This window comes from Giraffa tippelskirchi, chromosome 7 (genome assembly GCF_054371585.1).
Source record: "Giraffa tippelskirchi isolate mGirTip1 chromosome 7, T2T-mGirTip1v1.2.pri, whole genome shotgun sequence".
Lineage (NCBI taxonomy): Eukaryota > Metazoa > Chordata > Mammalia > Artiodactyla > Giraffidae > Giraffa > Giraffa tippelskirchi.
Window position 1 is genome coordinate 3,793,815 of NC_137281.1, and position 16,259 is coordinate 3,810,073.

The 16,259-nt window shown below is 46.9% G+C and overlaps 1 protein-coding gene across 1 annotated transcript; it reads right to left on the reverse strand.

Moving 5' to 3' along the window:
• Window positions 1-1,047: 1,047 nt before the first annotated feature.
• On the reverse strand, window positions 1,048-7,038 carry LOC145513281 (cationic amino acid transporter 3-like). The gene is made up of 11 exons (XM_081509193.1): window positions 6,666-7,038; window positions 5,030-5,188; window positions 3,670-3,847; window positions 3,355-3,467; window positions 2,966-3,188; window positions 2,660-2,799; window positions 2,456-2,558; window positions 2,070-2,266; window positions 1,707-1,873; window positions 1,325-1,433; window positions 1,048-1,169 (listed from the first exon to the last, which is right to left on the reverse strand). The coding sequence occupies exons 1-11, from the start codon at window positions 7,036-7,038 to the stop codon at window positions 1,048-1,050; spliced, it is 1,884 nt and encodes a 627-aa protein (XP_081365319.1).
• Between the last annotated feature and the right edge of the window lie 9,221 nt (window positions 7,039-16,259).

Consider the following 16,259-nt stretch of genomic DNA (forward strand, 5'->3'; position numbering starts at 1 on the left):
CCATTTTAATTAGTTGAGCAAAATTTTTTTTCCATATAAATACTGTACATTCACTGTGATGACATCTGCTAAATAAAATTTTTTCCCTCTTGGGGCATATAAAACATTACATGTACATGTGATTCTTTGATTATATGTCTCATCTCCTATAGCTGAACACATGTTATTTCAGACACTTCACTCTACTTTAGTTGGTCATTCCCACAACTCTAGACACAAAGTATGGTTGCCTGCATTTCTTTCCAGGTCACAATCTCTGTGTTTTCACTGGAAATAGGCATAAGAAGGTGCTTCTTATATGCCCATTGATATTTTATTACTTCCTTTAGTTAATAGTTAGGACTTCCCTAGTGGCTCAGATGGTAAAGTGTCTGCCTACAATGCAGGAGACCCGGGTTCAAGCCCGGGATCGGGAAGATCTCCTGGAGAAGGAAATGGCAACCCACTCCAGTATTCTTGCCTGGAAAATTGCAAAGAGTCAGACATGACTGAGCAACTTCCCTTTCACTTTTGCTTTTAGTTAGTAGTTAGTAGTTGTACTTTGTGAAAATTGATCTTGCTGCCCACTTATGAGGAGAAGACAATGGTAACCCACTCCAGTACTCTTATCTGGTAGGCTGCAGTCCAAGGGGTTGCTGAGTCGGATACGACTGAGCGACTTCACTTTCACTTTTCACTTTCATGCATTGGAGAGGGAAATGGCAACCCACTCCAGTGTTCTTGCCTGGAGAATCCCAGGGACGGCGGAGCCTGATGGGCTGCCGTCTATGGGGTCACACAGAGTCGGACACAATTGACTCGACTTAGCAGCAGCAGCAGCAGCAGCAACAGCCCACTTATGAAGCATGTACTTTTCTGTATACATATTATGTTTTGAAAAGTTTACTTAAAAATTACTCAACAGTAAAGTCATTTTATCTGGTGTCAATAAGCACACGGCTGTCAATGCATTTCACCTTCAGACTCCATAGAGGCTCAAAGTCACCCTTGAATGGGAAGATACCTCCAGTGTGTGAAGGGATTCCACACAGTATCAGTATCTTATGGTTAACCTGATTCATAATTGGGCGTGTTTTGGTCCAGCATTTGGGAGGTGGAGGCTGGTGACTGTTGATCATTGTTCTCCTCCAAGCTGTGTTGGATCCCATATCCAAAGTATATGGCAAATCCTAGTAGGGAAATGAGATGATGAGAAGGAAAAGTAGGTGCTCTCCTCACTTACAAATCCCATTAGCCCTCCTATTACGGTGTCTGACACAGTTTCTGGGAGAGGTATAGGAAGACACTTGGGTTTAGTCACTCATTTTCCAAGGAAGGCACTTACCAATCGCCATCCAGATGCCAAATAGGACCCAGGTCCCAGTGTTCATCTGCATCAACAAGTAGATGTTCACAAAGATGCTCACCAGTGGGAGGACAGGCAGAGCAGGGACCTGCGGGCAAAGTCAGTTCATCCCTGGACACACCCCCAGACGTCTGAAAGGGAGACCCCAACCCATATGTGTCAGAAGACTCCCATTCTACTCAGGCTGTGTGTTCAGTGCCTACTGAGATTGTATGTGTAAAGCACTGAGTGTGGATCAGGGAAGAGTCCAGTTGTTCTAGCAACTCCCCTCATTCCTGGTCCAGTGAAGGATGTTTAGACCTCAAAGCATGCAGACCTCCTTCACTCAAGGAGGACACTTTGGACACATGAGGTCACCTACCTTGAAGTGAAGAGGAGAGGGGTCCTGGGGCTGCCTCCAGATGATGCCCGTGACCCCAGTGATGAGCAGCAGCAGCAGCACAGCCACGGCTGTGAGCATGGGGTCCCCAGAGAACACCTGGCTGGGCCACTGGGCCAGGATCAGGCTCAGGATGGTCAGCAGGAGAACTGCAGGGGTCAGGGAGAAGAACAGGCTGGACCCGGAAGACAAAGATATCAGGGCTCAGGTCACACCCCTCCCCAGGCTGCCCCCATCAGGAAGGACCATCGTATTTCCAAGACTCCTCCTCAACTGCTCAAAACACAGTGCCTTCTCCATGCTGTCAATTTCAGAATACAGCCAAAGAGAAGTCCCACTGCTCACCAAGAAGGAAGGCACATCCATAGACAATCTGGCCCGATTTCCAGGTGGGGATGGTGCTGGGAGGGAACCACAGACTCTTTAGAGTCCTTGAAGTTCCTGCTTCTGATGCAGGTTCCCAAGGACTTGCTTCCCATTGTGAAATATCAATTTCATCATCTTTTTTCTCATTCTTGCTGAAATTCTGTTCTGGTAGATACCTGAGTTAGAAATATCAAGGCAGTAATAATGGCAGCCCCTACTCATCCAACATCACCCAGACTAATCCATCATTTCCCAACTTAGTGATAGCAGGACATTTAGAAGATAGCAGGAAGGAAAAAGAGAGTTATCTCTGCATCAATCCCTGTGAGTCAAAGACCCCCTGCCAAGGTGTAGAGAAGTCTTACCTGAGGACAAGGACTGAAAAGGCCACCAGGGAGTAAGCAAGCAGGGTCCCAATTGACACAAGGTACACAAGATCAATCAGCTCCAAGAGCAGAGCCAGGGCCGCTAAAATCAGGGCACAAACAAGTTGGGAAAAGAGGGTGAGACCGTGGAAACATACAAGTCAGGAAAATTGATCAAAGAAGGAGTGGATTTTGTTTACACACCTGCAAGCATTCCAGAAACCAAGATGGCCCAGATGGGGGTTCCTGTGCGGGAATGGATTCGGGCAAGTCCCCGGAAAAGGAGCCCATCCTCTGCCATGACGTAGATCAACCGAGGCACGGTGAACATGGTACCCAGGAGGCTGGGAGAGGAAATGGAAACATGTGAGGATGTGGAGAAGCAGGAGAGACCAGGGCTTCTGCTTCCTGTCTTCCTGGGGTCAGATGTCTTTTCCTGTTGTCTCTCAATCCAAGGACTACAATCCCTGAGAATCCCACAGTGGGTGGGTTAAAAACTGTGACACTGACCTGGATGTAAGAGCACAGAGGGTGCCAACAGCCACGACATATCTGGCAGGGTTCCACCCGACGTGGAGGAAAGCCTGCAGCAGGGGGCTCTGGGGTTGAATCTGGTAGTAGGGCACCATGAGAGTGAGTGCCGCTGAGACACCAAAATACGCCAAAAAGCCAATAAAGATCGTGATCACGATGCCCAAGGGGATGGAGCGACGAGGATCTTGGACCTCTTTCCCTGCAAGATGGGTGGAATACAGGGTCAGTAAACACACTGGAATGAAAGCACAAAATCCAATTTCCCCTTGCACCTCCAAACGCAGTCTAACCTTCTCCCAACCCCTGTGCCCAAGGGCAGCCCAACCTGCCCAGACCCTCGATAAGACACCCAGCGACCGTGTTACCTGTAGTAACAATGACATCAAAGCCAACAAAGGCATAGACGCACGTTGCTGCTCCCTGGAGAATCCCTTCAAAGCCAAAAGGCAGAAACCCTCCAGAACCCAGAGGGCCCAAGCTGTGATGAGAAGGAGCAAGAAAGAACGTGGGTGAGGTGTGTTCACTCATCTCCACTGGACTCCTCAGTTAACTTCACAAGCCCTGGACCCCAGGATTCATATCGTCTAGATCCATCAGCCCCGAAGTCGTTAGTCCCCACCACATTCCCAGCTCTGCACCAAACATCCAGGCGTTTCTGTGGCCAAGAGCAGCGTCCTAACCTATAGGTGTCACTGGATCCAGATGTGGCCAATCTGTAGTCTTCTTCCGTGAGCTTCCAGTTATGCAGGTCTCCCTTAATGAAGCCAGAGAGGATGGTGAAGATGAGAACCAAAAGGTTCAAGCCAGTGAACACTTTGTTAACCAGGGTTGACTCACGGGCTCCCAGAAACAGTAGTCCTGTGGGGGAACATGAAACAAGCAGAGACGGAGAACAGACGAGCGGTTGTCAGAGGCCGGTGTTTGGGGGTGAGTGGAAGGTGGACAGTGACCGCTCCGTGTGTACAGGTTTCCCTTTTCTTGCGATGAAAAAATCTGGAGCTAGAAGCAGTGATGGTCTACAACAATGTGAAGGTAGTGAACGTGAAAGTGAAAGTCACTCAGTCGTGTCTGACTCTTTTCGACCCCATGGACTTAGTCCATGGAATTCTCCAGGCCAGAATATTGGTGTGGGTAGCTTTTCCCTTCTCCAGGGGATCTTCCCAACCCAGGGATCGAACCAGGGTCTTGAAGGTACTCAGTGCCACTGAATTGTCCACTTTGAAGATGGTTAATTTCTTACTGTGGCAACCATCCCACAATAAACCCATCACATCACACTTTGCACATCTTAAAATTATATAATATTGCAATCTCAATTATATCCCAATAAATCTGGGGTGATATAGTAAAAAAAAAAATAAATAAAGGTTAATTTTGTGTGAATTTCCTCTCAAACATCTTCAGTCTCAGTACACAGAAGAAACTTCTAAGTCTAAGTAAATGATTATCAGGTGGGGTGATTTTTATCTCTCAAGAGACTCTTGGTAACCTCTGGAGACATTCGGATTGCTGTAATTCAGGTGGGCTTCACTATTTTCTAGTGAGTAAAAACTAGGGTGGTGGTGGTTTAGTCATGAATCGTGTCTGACTCTTGCGACCCTGTGGACTGTAGCCCTCCAGGCTCCTCTGTCCATGGGATTCTCCAGGCAAGAGTACTGGAGTGGGTTGCCATTTCCTTCTCCAGAGCATCTTCCTGACCCAGGGATCAAACCTGGGTCTCCTGCACTACAGGCAGATTCTTTACTGACTGAGCTATGAGGGAAAAACCAGGGGTGCTACTCAATATTTTACAATGGTTGAAAACAAAGCCTACAATGAATAGGGCAGTACCCCCCACACACACCAAAGATGCCTATATGTCAATAGTGGCAAGGGTGGAAAACCACGGTCTATGTCTGTCTTGCCTTCCTGTCTCTCTTGCCCCAGACACTTCATTCCAGGCTTAATCCGCCCACCATTCTGGAGCCCCTAGCCTTCTGCACCCCAGCTCCCCTCTTCCATACTCTACTCTGCCCGGTCCATCACTGAACCCTGTCTCACCTGTGAGCAGCAGCACCAGGCCCAGTGCAAAAAAGTCTGCATATGTGGCCAGGAAGTAGGGCACGTTCAGAGAGAAAGTTTCCTGGAACGCCCGAGAGATGTGGTTCCCAATCAGGCTGTCAAAGGTGGCACTCCAGGCCCTGGACACACAGGCGGTGCCTGCAGCAACAGAGGAAGATACGTTCATCGACAGACACGAACTTAACTCCTGCCATGTCAAGGGAAGCGTGCGGGGAAAGAAGCCAACAAATCACTTAAGCTCAAAATGTTTCTTTGTATGGAGTGGAGAGAGTAGACCCAGATGATTCACAAAATAGCTCAACTGTTTAATATATTGCTGGGTGCTATGTTTAATCGCTTAGTCATGTCCCACTCTTTGCAACCCCTTGGACTGTAGCCAGCCAGGCTCGTCTGTCCATTTAATACATTAGTAGGAGATTAATGTGAGGCCAGAAAAAATATAACTGGAAGGTGGGATCAAGAAGGTTGGAAGAATGTATGGCAAAAATCATTACAATATTGTAAAGTAATTAGCCTCCAATTAAAATAAATTAATTAAAAAAAGAAGGTTGGAAGATGAGAGTGAAAGTTTATTTACTTTTCTTTATTTTTAAAAATTTTGTTTATCGATTCCTTTAGTCTTGGCCACACTGGGTCTTCAATGCCACACGTGGGGTTTTCTCTAGTTGCAGGGAGTGGGGGCTGCTCCCTAGTTGCAGGGCACGGGCTTCTCACTGTTGTGGCTTCTCTTTGTGTGGAGCACGGGCTCCAGGGTGTGCAGGCTCAGCAGTTGTGGCACACAAGCTTAGTGACCCCATGGCATGTGGAATCTTCCTCCATCAGGGATCGAACCTGTGTCCCCTGCATCGGCAGGCAGATTCTTAACCCCTGGACCACCAGGGAAATCCCTCTGTTTTTTTTTTTTTAATTATTTATTTAGCTGTACTGGGTCTTAGTTGCTGCATGCAAACTCTGTGGCATGTGGAATCTAGTTCCCTGACCAGGGATCGAACCTGGGCCCCCTGCTTTGTGAGCTTGGAGCCTTAGCCACTGGACCACCAGGGAAGTCCCGAGAGTAAAATTTTAAATTGAGTTGCAGGATTTCTCTGGTGGTGCAATGGTTAAGAATCTGCCTGCTAATGCAGGGGACATGGGTTTGATCCCTGGTCCAGAAAGATTCCACATGCCCCAGGGCAACTAAGCCCACAACAAGAGAAGCCATGGCGATGAGCAGCCCTCACACCAAAACTAGAAAAGCAGCCCGTGCCCAGCAACAAAGACTCGACACACCCCAATAAACTAAAAAAAAAATTAAAAAAATAAATTGGGTAGTAGAGGAATTCCCTCAAAGGCAGCAGCTGAGCAGAGACTTCAAAGAGGTGAAGGGATGAGCCTGTGGGCCATGCCCCCTTCTTACCCACTCCCCACAGTTCCCTTTCCTTCACGGTTCCTGGTCCATCATTTAAAGGAAGTGGGATTGATCTAAGTAGAAAGAAGTTGTGGGGTTTTCCTGCCACAATAACCCACTTCAGCCCACAAGATTGACAACAAAGTCTTCCTAAATTAATAAGACTCCAGTACCTCCTCTGAATTTTTGATCTGGAGCCTCACACCTTCCCCCACCCCATCATCTCACCCATGACATAGGACAGGATGAGGTTCCAGCCAGTGATGAAGGCGCACAGCTGACCCATGGTGACGTAGCTGTAGAGATAGGCAGAATCAGAGCGTGGTACCCGGGCCGCCAACTCTGCATAGCAGAGCCCGGACAAAAGAGTAGACAGACCGGCCAGCAAGTAGCAGAGGACGATCGCTGGTCCAGCCTCGTACACAGACACTTCTCCAACCAAGATGTACATGCGTACATCTAGGGTGCTACCCAAACCCAAGGCAATCAGGTCAAGCGTGTTCAGACGACGAGCCGTGTGCCTCTCAGACCCCTCCCTGGGCTCCAGCCGCCACCTGCGGGCCAGCTTCTGACCAAATTGGTGAATGTACCGACGCAACATCCTAGGCACAGTTGAGGAGGCTCAGATCTGCTGAGAAAACAACACAAAACGCCGTCAAGAATGTCCACTTGCCCTTGGTCCTGGGATACCAATTCCACGGAGCAAAGGAGTGATGGGAGCAGGTGAGGAAAGATGCACTGGGCAAGTTCTCCAGCTCTGAGGTTTGGTATCTGAGGCGGGAAACCTTGAATGCGCTCCAGTGTTACTGGAAGGGTGGCTGAAGAGAAGCGAGGGGAACGAGAACGCGTCACTCTAAAATGCGCCACTTGGGCTTGTGGAATGTTTTCAGCTGAAGGCAATTAAGATGTTGCAGCCTAAAGGAAAGCCTTTTGTCTCTCCCTTCGTGGCTCAAAATAATTTAGATTACGGTGCCTATAACAGGAAGTGAGCTATTACTGGAGAGAACTTTTGGTCTTTGAAAGACTTGTCAGTGCAGAGGGGCAAACATTTGTTAACCAGTCATTTGCTCTTACCATTTCCTAAAACCGAGTGGGGTTGCTCTCAGAGAGAGAGAGAGACAGCCTCAAGCGGTGGCTTGAAGGGATATCTTAGTTCTCTGCTTAGAAATTGGACCTGGGTGGCCTGGATGAAAACCAGGAGTCCCAGCTGCTCATCCGCCGGAGGCTAGAAGCTAGAAACAAGGCTCCCCTGGCTCTTGTCCCCGTTGAAAAATGCTTTTCTCAAGAAGGAAAAAGCTGTTAAAAAAAAAACAAACAAACAGGTACGAAGTGTATTATTAGAGGCACAGCGCAAGTGGGCGAGCGCACAGAGGACCAGCCCATTGAGCTGAGACAGAAGCGAGGCGGAGTCACACACCTGGAGAGAGAGAGTGTGGGCGTCTCCCCTCACGAAAGGGAGCCCCATAAAGAAGCGGGAAAACTCTTTATACCGGACAGTTCTTCCGCATCTTTGCTCACCTTTGGCCAATTATCTGGTTTCTTTTTTCATGCCTGACCTGCCCTCCAACTCTTCCCAACACACATGTGCAACTTTCTTCCAAGATGGATTCCAGCCCAGAGGCCCGAGGGGGCCTTGGCTTCACCTATTATGGGATGGTAGTCCCTCCTTTTTGAGCCCCCAGAAGCCTTCCTGTGTATTGCAGCATCTCCCTTGCCCTAAAGACAGGAAATATGTGACCTCTTGATCTTTCACTCAGACAAGGTTTTGTCATTGCTGTGTAGTTGCTAAGTCATAACCGACTCTTTTGCGACCCCGTGGACTGTAGCCTGCCAGGCTCCTCTGTCCATGGGACTTCCCAGGCAAGAATACTGGAGTGGGTTGCCATTTACTTTGAGGGATCTTCCATAACCAGAGATTGAACCTGCATCTCCTGCATTGGCAGGCAGCTTCTTTACCACTGAGCCACCAGGCAAGCCCCAAACATAATTGTTTTCTCTGTATCACTCAGGAAAGGAGGACAGACAGTGGTATGTAGTTCTTGCAAAGTCAGACAAGTTAATATATAGTCAACACAGATTTGAATCTGCAGATCTGGCTGATCGTAGGTCCATTAACCTGTGACCACATGGGTTCTTCCACAGTGAAAGTGAAAGAGTGAGTCATTCAGTCATGTCCAACTCTGTGACCCCATGGACTATAGCCCACCAGGCTCCTCTGTCCATGGAATTCTGCAGGCAAGAATAGTGGAGTGGGTGGCTATTCCCCTCTCCAGGGGATCTTCCTGACCCAGCAATCGAACCCAGGTCTCCCACATTGCAGGCAGATTCTTTACCATCTGAGCCATGAGGGAACAGTGACCCTGGTGTAATTCTTCAGAAGCAATCTCTGACTAAGTTTCCAAAAGGCCCCTTAAGGCCAAGAAAGCCATGTCAAAGGTCTATCATCAGATTTTGCCTAGGTGGATTTCTATCTTATAGAGGTCTGCCAAACACTTGAGTTTTCTGCACGTGTCTTTTCAACCCAATGAAACTGTTCAGAGCCCAAAGGTCTCCATTTTCTGGAGGGACCAAGCAGAGAGAAAAGAAAAATGTCTTAATTTTATCTGCAGATGTCAGTTACCAAGCTGTTGTAAATCATAAGCAACTTGAGAATAGCTTTTTTAATATCTGAAGACCAGATTAGAAGCCAATAATATGTCAGAAAAAAAGTCATAAAAATTATAATCATACTTAGCAGTTTGGGGCTTCCCAAGTGGTGCTAGTAGTAAAGAATCTACCTGTCAATGCAGGTAGATAAAAGAGACACAGGTTTCATCCCTGGGTCAGGAAGATCCCCTGGAGATGGGCATGGAAACCCACTCCAGTATTCTTGCCTGGAGAATCCCATGGACAGAGGAGCCTGGTGGGCTGCAGTCCGCGGTGTAGCAAGGATCAGACAGGACTGAAGCGACTTAGCATGCACACACGCATGTCTTTAGTGATTCATTTAATCTCCCGTAATTAATGTTTGTTCTTTTTGAGTCCAATTTTTCCATTAGCTCTGTTGATCTTGCCTAATGATTGAGGATTAGTGACAGTGATAGTTTCAAGAAGTTTAGAGGTTTTAGGGGAAGGTTTGTATGATCTGTACGGTGAAGGGGGTACTTTTACCACTAGAGACTGTGGAAGGTATACCCCACGTGGAACATATATTTTAACCACTTCCTTTCCATCATGAGGACAACAAAGGCAGGTAGTCAGGAAAGGCTTTAACCCATGAAATAACAATGAGGTTTGCCAAGGAGCTGGGAAAAGCTAAATGGTCATCTTGGATTTCCCATAAATGTGACTTTAATTTACAGCTATTGTTCACCAACTTTAACTTCCCTAACTTAAGTGTAGACCATTGCCATGGTACAAGGCATCAGGATGGGCAAAAGTCTGACAACAAGGAGTTGAGTTTTGTAGAAGCAGAATGAACTGTATCAACATGTGCTGTAATCTTCAGAGATAGTCGTGAAATAATACTTATTCACTCAATCAAAGTAACAGGAAAAAGGCAAGGAAGTTCACATGGTCTGTTATCAAAAGCAGTATTCCAAGAAAACTGTGTTCTCTTCACAGAGAGAGAAAGCCAGACTTCTGTCTGGCACCGGCTCACTGTTACTAACAAAATTTATTTACCTAATTCATTTTAATTTAATCTTAGAAAGTCTACTCTACAAATCTGGAAGAGGGAGCACTTTTACAAAGGCATCAGAGTGTAAATACACAAGTATATCCAGACAGCGATCTCATAATTTCATTTTCTATACTTAGTCATGAATCAGGAATTACAATATAAAACTCACTGGTTTATAAATAACAATTGGGATGAGTAAAATTTTAAAAGGCTTTGTCCTCATTTTTTCCCCCAGTCTGAGTAAGTAGGGATTATTAAGTGCTATAAGTGTTCCTGGGAGCCCTGGTGCCAAGGTACAGGGAGAGAAAGCCACATTCTCCTAATAGGACTTGTTCTCTCAGGGTCAGAATTCTGAAAGAGAAAAAAAGTATTTTAAAAGGTGGCTTTCTCTAACTGCACATGCAAAAAGAACCAGGTTTTTTCCCCCAATTTCAGAAGATTTTTATCTTAATTTTCTCTGAAGTCCAGAGAATATTGTGGCCACACCATGTCATAATAAAATATCATCTTTCTTTTCTGTAGTCATAGTTTCATAGCTAAAATTTAGACAGGACAGTGCTCAAATTGGCCCTAATAACAGGGGCAGACTGGATGATAAAATGTTGCCCCAGCAGGGATTGTCCCTCTGGGGAGGTGGGGGTCTTTGTTTGATCAGAAGAATCTGAAAAAGTAGAGGAAATTGCAGGAGTCAGGGAAGCTTGTGTCCCTACCCTGAGAGTTGGGAGAAGTTGATGGGGATCATTTAGAAGTTCAGGAGAGTTGATTTCTATTTATTGTCCAATCCTGTGATAATAAAGATCTAATTGTAAGACAGTATTACAATCTAGAGACCCTGATTTCTAGGCCACTTTGCATCCCCCAACCTAAATAAAGTTCAGGTCATGTTACAGCAAAATCTAAGTTTTCCCTTTCTTAGCTCATCTGGCTTAGAAAGAGGATCCTCCCATGCTGAACAACTTGCAACCAAGAACAGCGCTCCTAGAAATGAAGTCTGGCCTCCCAGAAACATGACTCAGGGGCCCCTGAGGAAGACCCAGAGTGTCCTCTGAATTTCCTTCAAATCCTGGGCTTCATGGAATTTCGAGCATCCTCCACCAGACATCTCTGGTCAACCCCCTCCTTGTGCCAGGGGTCCAGGGAGTGGGGTGTGGATATTTGAACCAGTGCCAGTCCATCACCAGGGCTCTCTTTGAGTGGCATCTGTTGCTGCTTTGTGGTATGGTTCAAAATAGCCAGCCCAGTAGGCTGTCCACTGCAGTGTGTGGACTGTCAGAGCCTGGGGTTGGTGGCGCGGGGGCGGACTGCTGGAGTCATGGGAGCTGACTGCAATGCAAAATGCCATGGGGGTCAGGACCTGAGGGCTGAGAGGTGGGAGTATTCCCATAGGGGATTTTTGGACATGGAATAAAGTGGGAGATTAAACAGCAGAAGTACCCTAGGTCTATTGCCCTGTTTGTTTGGCGTCTAAGATAAACATGAAGGAGATATAAGGCTTAGGTGGGATAAAAAAAACCAAACAAAACAACCACCACCTTACTTCACGAGTAAAGCAGGAAAGAAAATCATAGGAAAAAAAAGAGAAAGTTGGTGTTTGTGCTAGCAGGGTACTCAGAGAGAAACAGACTAGAAGACAGTGGGGCCCAGAGGATAAAGGGTGGGGGTAGCGGGTGCTGAGCTACGGCTCCCAGCGCGCTGCTCGCAACGTCAATGAGGAAGCACTGCTTGGGTGGGGGCCCTGCTGGGGTTGTAGCTCAGGCAGAAAGAGGGAGAGAGGAGAGAGAAAGATATAGCGAGGGCTCCTTCACTGGTTGGACCTAGATTCAGCCCTCTGAATCCAGGAAAGAGAACAAGGCAGAGAGTGAGAGCAAGCAAGTCCTCACGGGAGAGACTGAAAGTCAGAAGTCTTCCGCCAGCAGTGCAGGGAGAACAGCAGTTTACCTTGAAATCCTGGGTTTCAGCATCAGTGATCTGGGAGAGAGTCAGCCAGGAGCCGTGGCTTAGTTCTCGGCCCGGGGACTGGACCTGCAGTTGACCTTGAAATCCCAGTCTTGGAGACAGACAGCCACGAGGGGTGGCCTGAAGCGAGGTCTTAGTTTTCTGCCCAGGGATCGGACCTGAGTGGCCTGGATGAAAACCAGGAGTCTAGCTGCTCGTCCACCAGGGGCCAGAGGCTAGAGACAAGGTTTCCCTGGCTCTTGCCCTCACTGAAAAATGCATGTCTCAAGAAGGCAAAAATTGTAAACAAAACAAAACAACAGGTACAAAGTGTACGATTAGAGACACAGCACAACAGTAAGAGAGCGCACAGAGGAACTGTTTTTTCAGTTAAGACAGAAGCGAGCCAGAACTACACACCTGGAGAGAGAGAGTGCGGGCGTCCTCCCAGGAGGAGGAGGAGCCCCATGAAAGGCAGTAAAATCATTCATACCAGGACAGTTCTTCTGGGTTGGTTTACCTTTGGCCAATTATCTGGTTTCTTTTTCCACACCTGACCTGCCCTAAGGACCCTCACCAACATGCATATGAGACTTTTTTCCAAGACAGATTCTAGGTCAGAGCCCTGTGAGGGGGTCCTTAGCATCACCTATTATGGGATGGTGCCTCCCCCTTTTTTGACCCCCAAAGAGCCTTTCTGGGCATGTGCAATGCCTCCCTTGCCCCACAGATGGGAAATATGTGATCTCTTGATCTTTTAATCAAATAGAGTTTACCCTGCCGTGATTGTTATCTTGTGTCCACGGGAGGAAAAGTCCAGCTACTTACTCTGTTCCTGTTAGTGCCATCTTGAAGTGCCAACAGGAGGCTGGTTGTAAATATCTAGCCTAGGGCCCACCTGCCTCCTTCCTCAGGAAATGTAAACAGGAGTCTAATTGTACATGCCCAGCCTAAAGCTTACCTAGATCCTACCTCAGGACCACATAGGGCTCCTGGGCATGGAGGCATATATCTGTCCCTGTGTTTCTTGTAGGCATGACTCCAGTCTCCATGACCTTCCCTGAGTTCCAAAGGGCAGCTTCAAGCAGTTGCTACTCACGAAAGGAATGATTAGCAACTGCTTGAATGGGTGTTCCAATTCCATGGATGGGAATGAATAGCAGACTACTTTGCCTCCTGAGGAACCTGTATGCAGGTAAAGAAGCAACAGTTAGAATCGGACATGGAACAACAGACTGGTTCCAAATTGAGAAAGGAGTACGTCAAGGCTGTGTATTGTCACCCTGCTTATTTAACTTATATGCAGAGTACATCATGTGAAATGCTGGGCTGGATGAAGCACAAGCTGGAATCAAGATTGCCGGGAGAAATATCAATAACCTCAGATATGCAGATGACACCACCCTAATGATAGAAAGTGAAGAAGAACTAAAGAGCCTCTTGATGAAGGTGAAAGAGGAGAGTGAAAAAGTTGGCTTAAAACTCAACATTCAAAAAATGAAGATCATGACATTCAGTCTCATCACTTCATGGCAAATAGATGGGGAAACAATGGAAACAGTGACAGACTTTATTTATTTTCTTGGGCTCCAAAATCACTGCAGATGGGACTGCAGCCATGAAATTAAAAGACATTTGCTCCTTGGAAGAAAAGCTATGACCAACCTACACAGCATATCAGAAAGCAGAGACATTACTTTGCCAACAAAAGTCCATATAGTCAAAGCTATGGTTTTTCCAGTAGTCATGTATGGATGTGAGAGTTGGACCGTAAAGAAGACTGAGCCCTGAAGGATAGATGCTTTTGGAAAGTGGTGTTGGAGAAGAGTCTTGAGAGTCCCTTGGACTGCAAGGGAACCAGTCAATCCTAAAGGAAATCAGTCCTGAATATTCATTAGAAGGACTGATGCTGAAACTGAAGCTACAATATTTTGGCCACCTGATGCGAAGAACGGACTCATTGGAAAAGACCCTGATGCTGGGAAAGATTGGAGGCAGGAGGAGAAGGGGATGACAGAGGATGAGATGGTTGGATGGCATCACCACCTTGATGGACATGAGTTTGAGTAAACTCCGGGAGTTGGTGAAGGACAGAGAAGCCTGGCATGCTGCAGTCTGTGGGGCTGCAAAGAGTCAGACACAACTGAGCGACTGAATAACAACACTCATGGAAGGAGCAGCTGAGAAACCATCTAAGGCAAGATTAAAGGAATCAGATAGTCATAAGATTAGGGGGCCGACCACACAAAACCCTGCACACACCCTAATCTTGTCAGCAGCCTCTCCCTGGAAACTTTGTCATAAAATTCCTCACCGAACTCGCCTGGGTAGGGACACAGTTTCAGTGGCAGGAGCCCACTCTGTCCCCTGGGCCTGGCAAAGCAATAAAGCTGTTCTTTCCTCCTCCACCCAAACCTCTGCCTCTGAGTTTGGACTCCACACTGGTGTTCAGAGAGGCTGGGCTTTCAGAATCACTTCCTGTTAATGCAGGTGTGACCGACCCAGAGAGAAGGAGTTGGAGGGGTGACAACCCGATCATTAGTAGACAAAGGAGATGCCATCTCTATCACTTCCTGTATTTATTATTATTTTGGCTGTGCTGGGTCTTCACTGCTGCGTGCGGGTTCTCTCTATCTGTGGTGAGCGGGGGCTACTCTCCGGTTGGGGCGCGTGGGCCGCTGATCGCGGGGGCTTCTGGGCTCTCGAGCGCAGGCTCAGTAGCTGTGGACATAGGCTCAGCTGCTCCGAGACCTGTGGAATCTTCCTGAACCAGGGACTGAACCTGTGTCTTCTGGATCGGCAGGTGGATTCTTATCCACCGGACCACCGGGGAAGTCCCCGAGATCTCGTTTCTTCTCAGGAGAATTTGCCTGACACCCGGTCTGGACCTGGTGCTCTGGGGAGACGTGTAGTCAAGCTCCAGCTGTCTCCTTTAACTAAGTAGCTCTTAGCTTTGTTTTGTAGTGAAACAAGTAAAGTGTACATTTAATCCATGTATCTTATATGGTTATATATTTTATACATATTGATTATACATGTACACACATGCTTCACTTTTCACCGATGCTGCATTTTTCCCAAATTGAGGATTTGTGGCCACTGTGTTGTCAGTTAATGTTCACCATATCTCAGAAAAAAATATTTTTAAATCAAGGTATGTACAGTATTTTTTTTTTTTTTTTACAGATTGTTATTGCACACTTAGAGTGTAGTATACCATAACTTCTACATGCACAGGGAAGCTAAAAAAATTAGGTCTCCTTTCATCACCAATTCTTTTTATTCAGGTGGTCTGGACCCAACCAGCAGTATTTCCAAGATATGCCTGTATGAGTGATCTTTTTGAATTAATTAATGAATCTCTTGTTTGGGTCACACCATTTATTTTATTTTATTGGCTGCACTTTGAAGCTCACTGGGTCTTAGTTTCCTGACCAGGGATGGACCCTGAGCCCCCAGCAGTGGAAGCAGAGTCCTCGTCCCTGGACCACCAAGGAATTCCCTCCACTAATATTACAGAGAGTGCACCATTTTCTTTTCTGCAAAACTGCCCACACTCCAGTTTTGGCTGATTGCGTTTTCAGTTGAAATATGAATCTGTCCCTTATATCTGCTATGAGGTGGTAGTTGATCCAAAAGCTTGATTATATTCTGATTCAACTTTTCATCACGGCTATGTTGCAGGAAGTGTTCTTTATTGGTGTCTGGTTGTCCCACATCAGGAAGGGTAGAGTGTTAATTAGGTGATGTCAACCTGTTCCATCAAAGTTTCACCTAGCAGTGTCAATTCAGTTCAGTTCAGTTCAGTCATTCAGTCATGTCCAGCTCTTCTCGACCCTATGGACTGCAGCACACCAGGCTTCCCTGTCCATCACCAACCCCTGGAGCTTGCTCAAACTCATGTCCATTGAATTGGGGATGCCAACCAACCATCTCCTCCTCTATCGTCCTCTTCTCCTCCTGCCTTCAATCTTTCCCAGCATCACGATCTTTTCCAATGAGTCAGTTCTTTGCATCAGGTGGCCAAAGTATTGGAGTTTCAGCTTCAGCATCAGTCCTTCCAATGAATATTCAGGATTGATTTCCTTTAGGATGAACTGGTTGGATCTCCTTGCAGTCCAAGGGGCTCTCAAGAGTCGTCTCCAACACCACAGTTCAAAAGCACCAATTCTTCAGTGCTCAGTTTTCTTTATGGTCCAACTCTCACATCCATACATGACTGCTGG

Bases quoted from the DNA above. Each gene is read 5' to 3' on its own strand.
- LOC145513281 (XM_081509193.1), bottom strand. From the start codon at position 7,038: ATGTTGCGTCGGTACATTCACCAATTTGGTCAGAAGCTGGCCCGCAGG. The intron at 3,848-5,029 runs GTGAGACAGGGT...GTTCCCCCACAG, and splicing joins CCTGGTGCTGCTGCTCACAG to GACTACTGTTTCTGGGAGCC. The intron at 2,800-2,965 runs GTCAGTGTCACA...TTCCTCTCCCAG, and splicing joins CTCTGTGCTCTTACATCCAG to CCTCCTGGGTACCATGTTCA.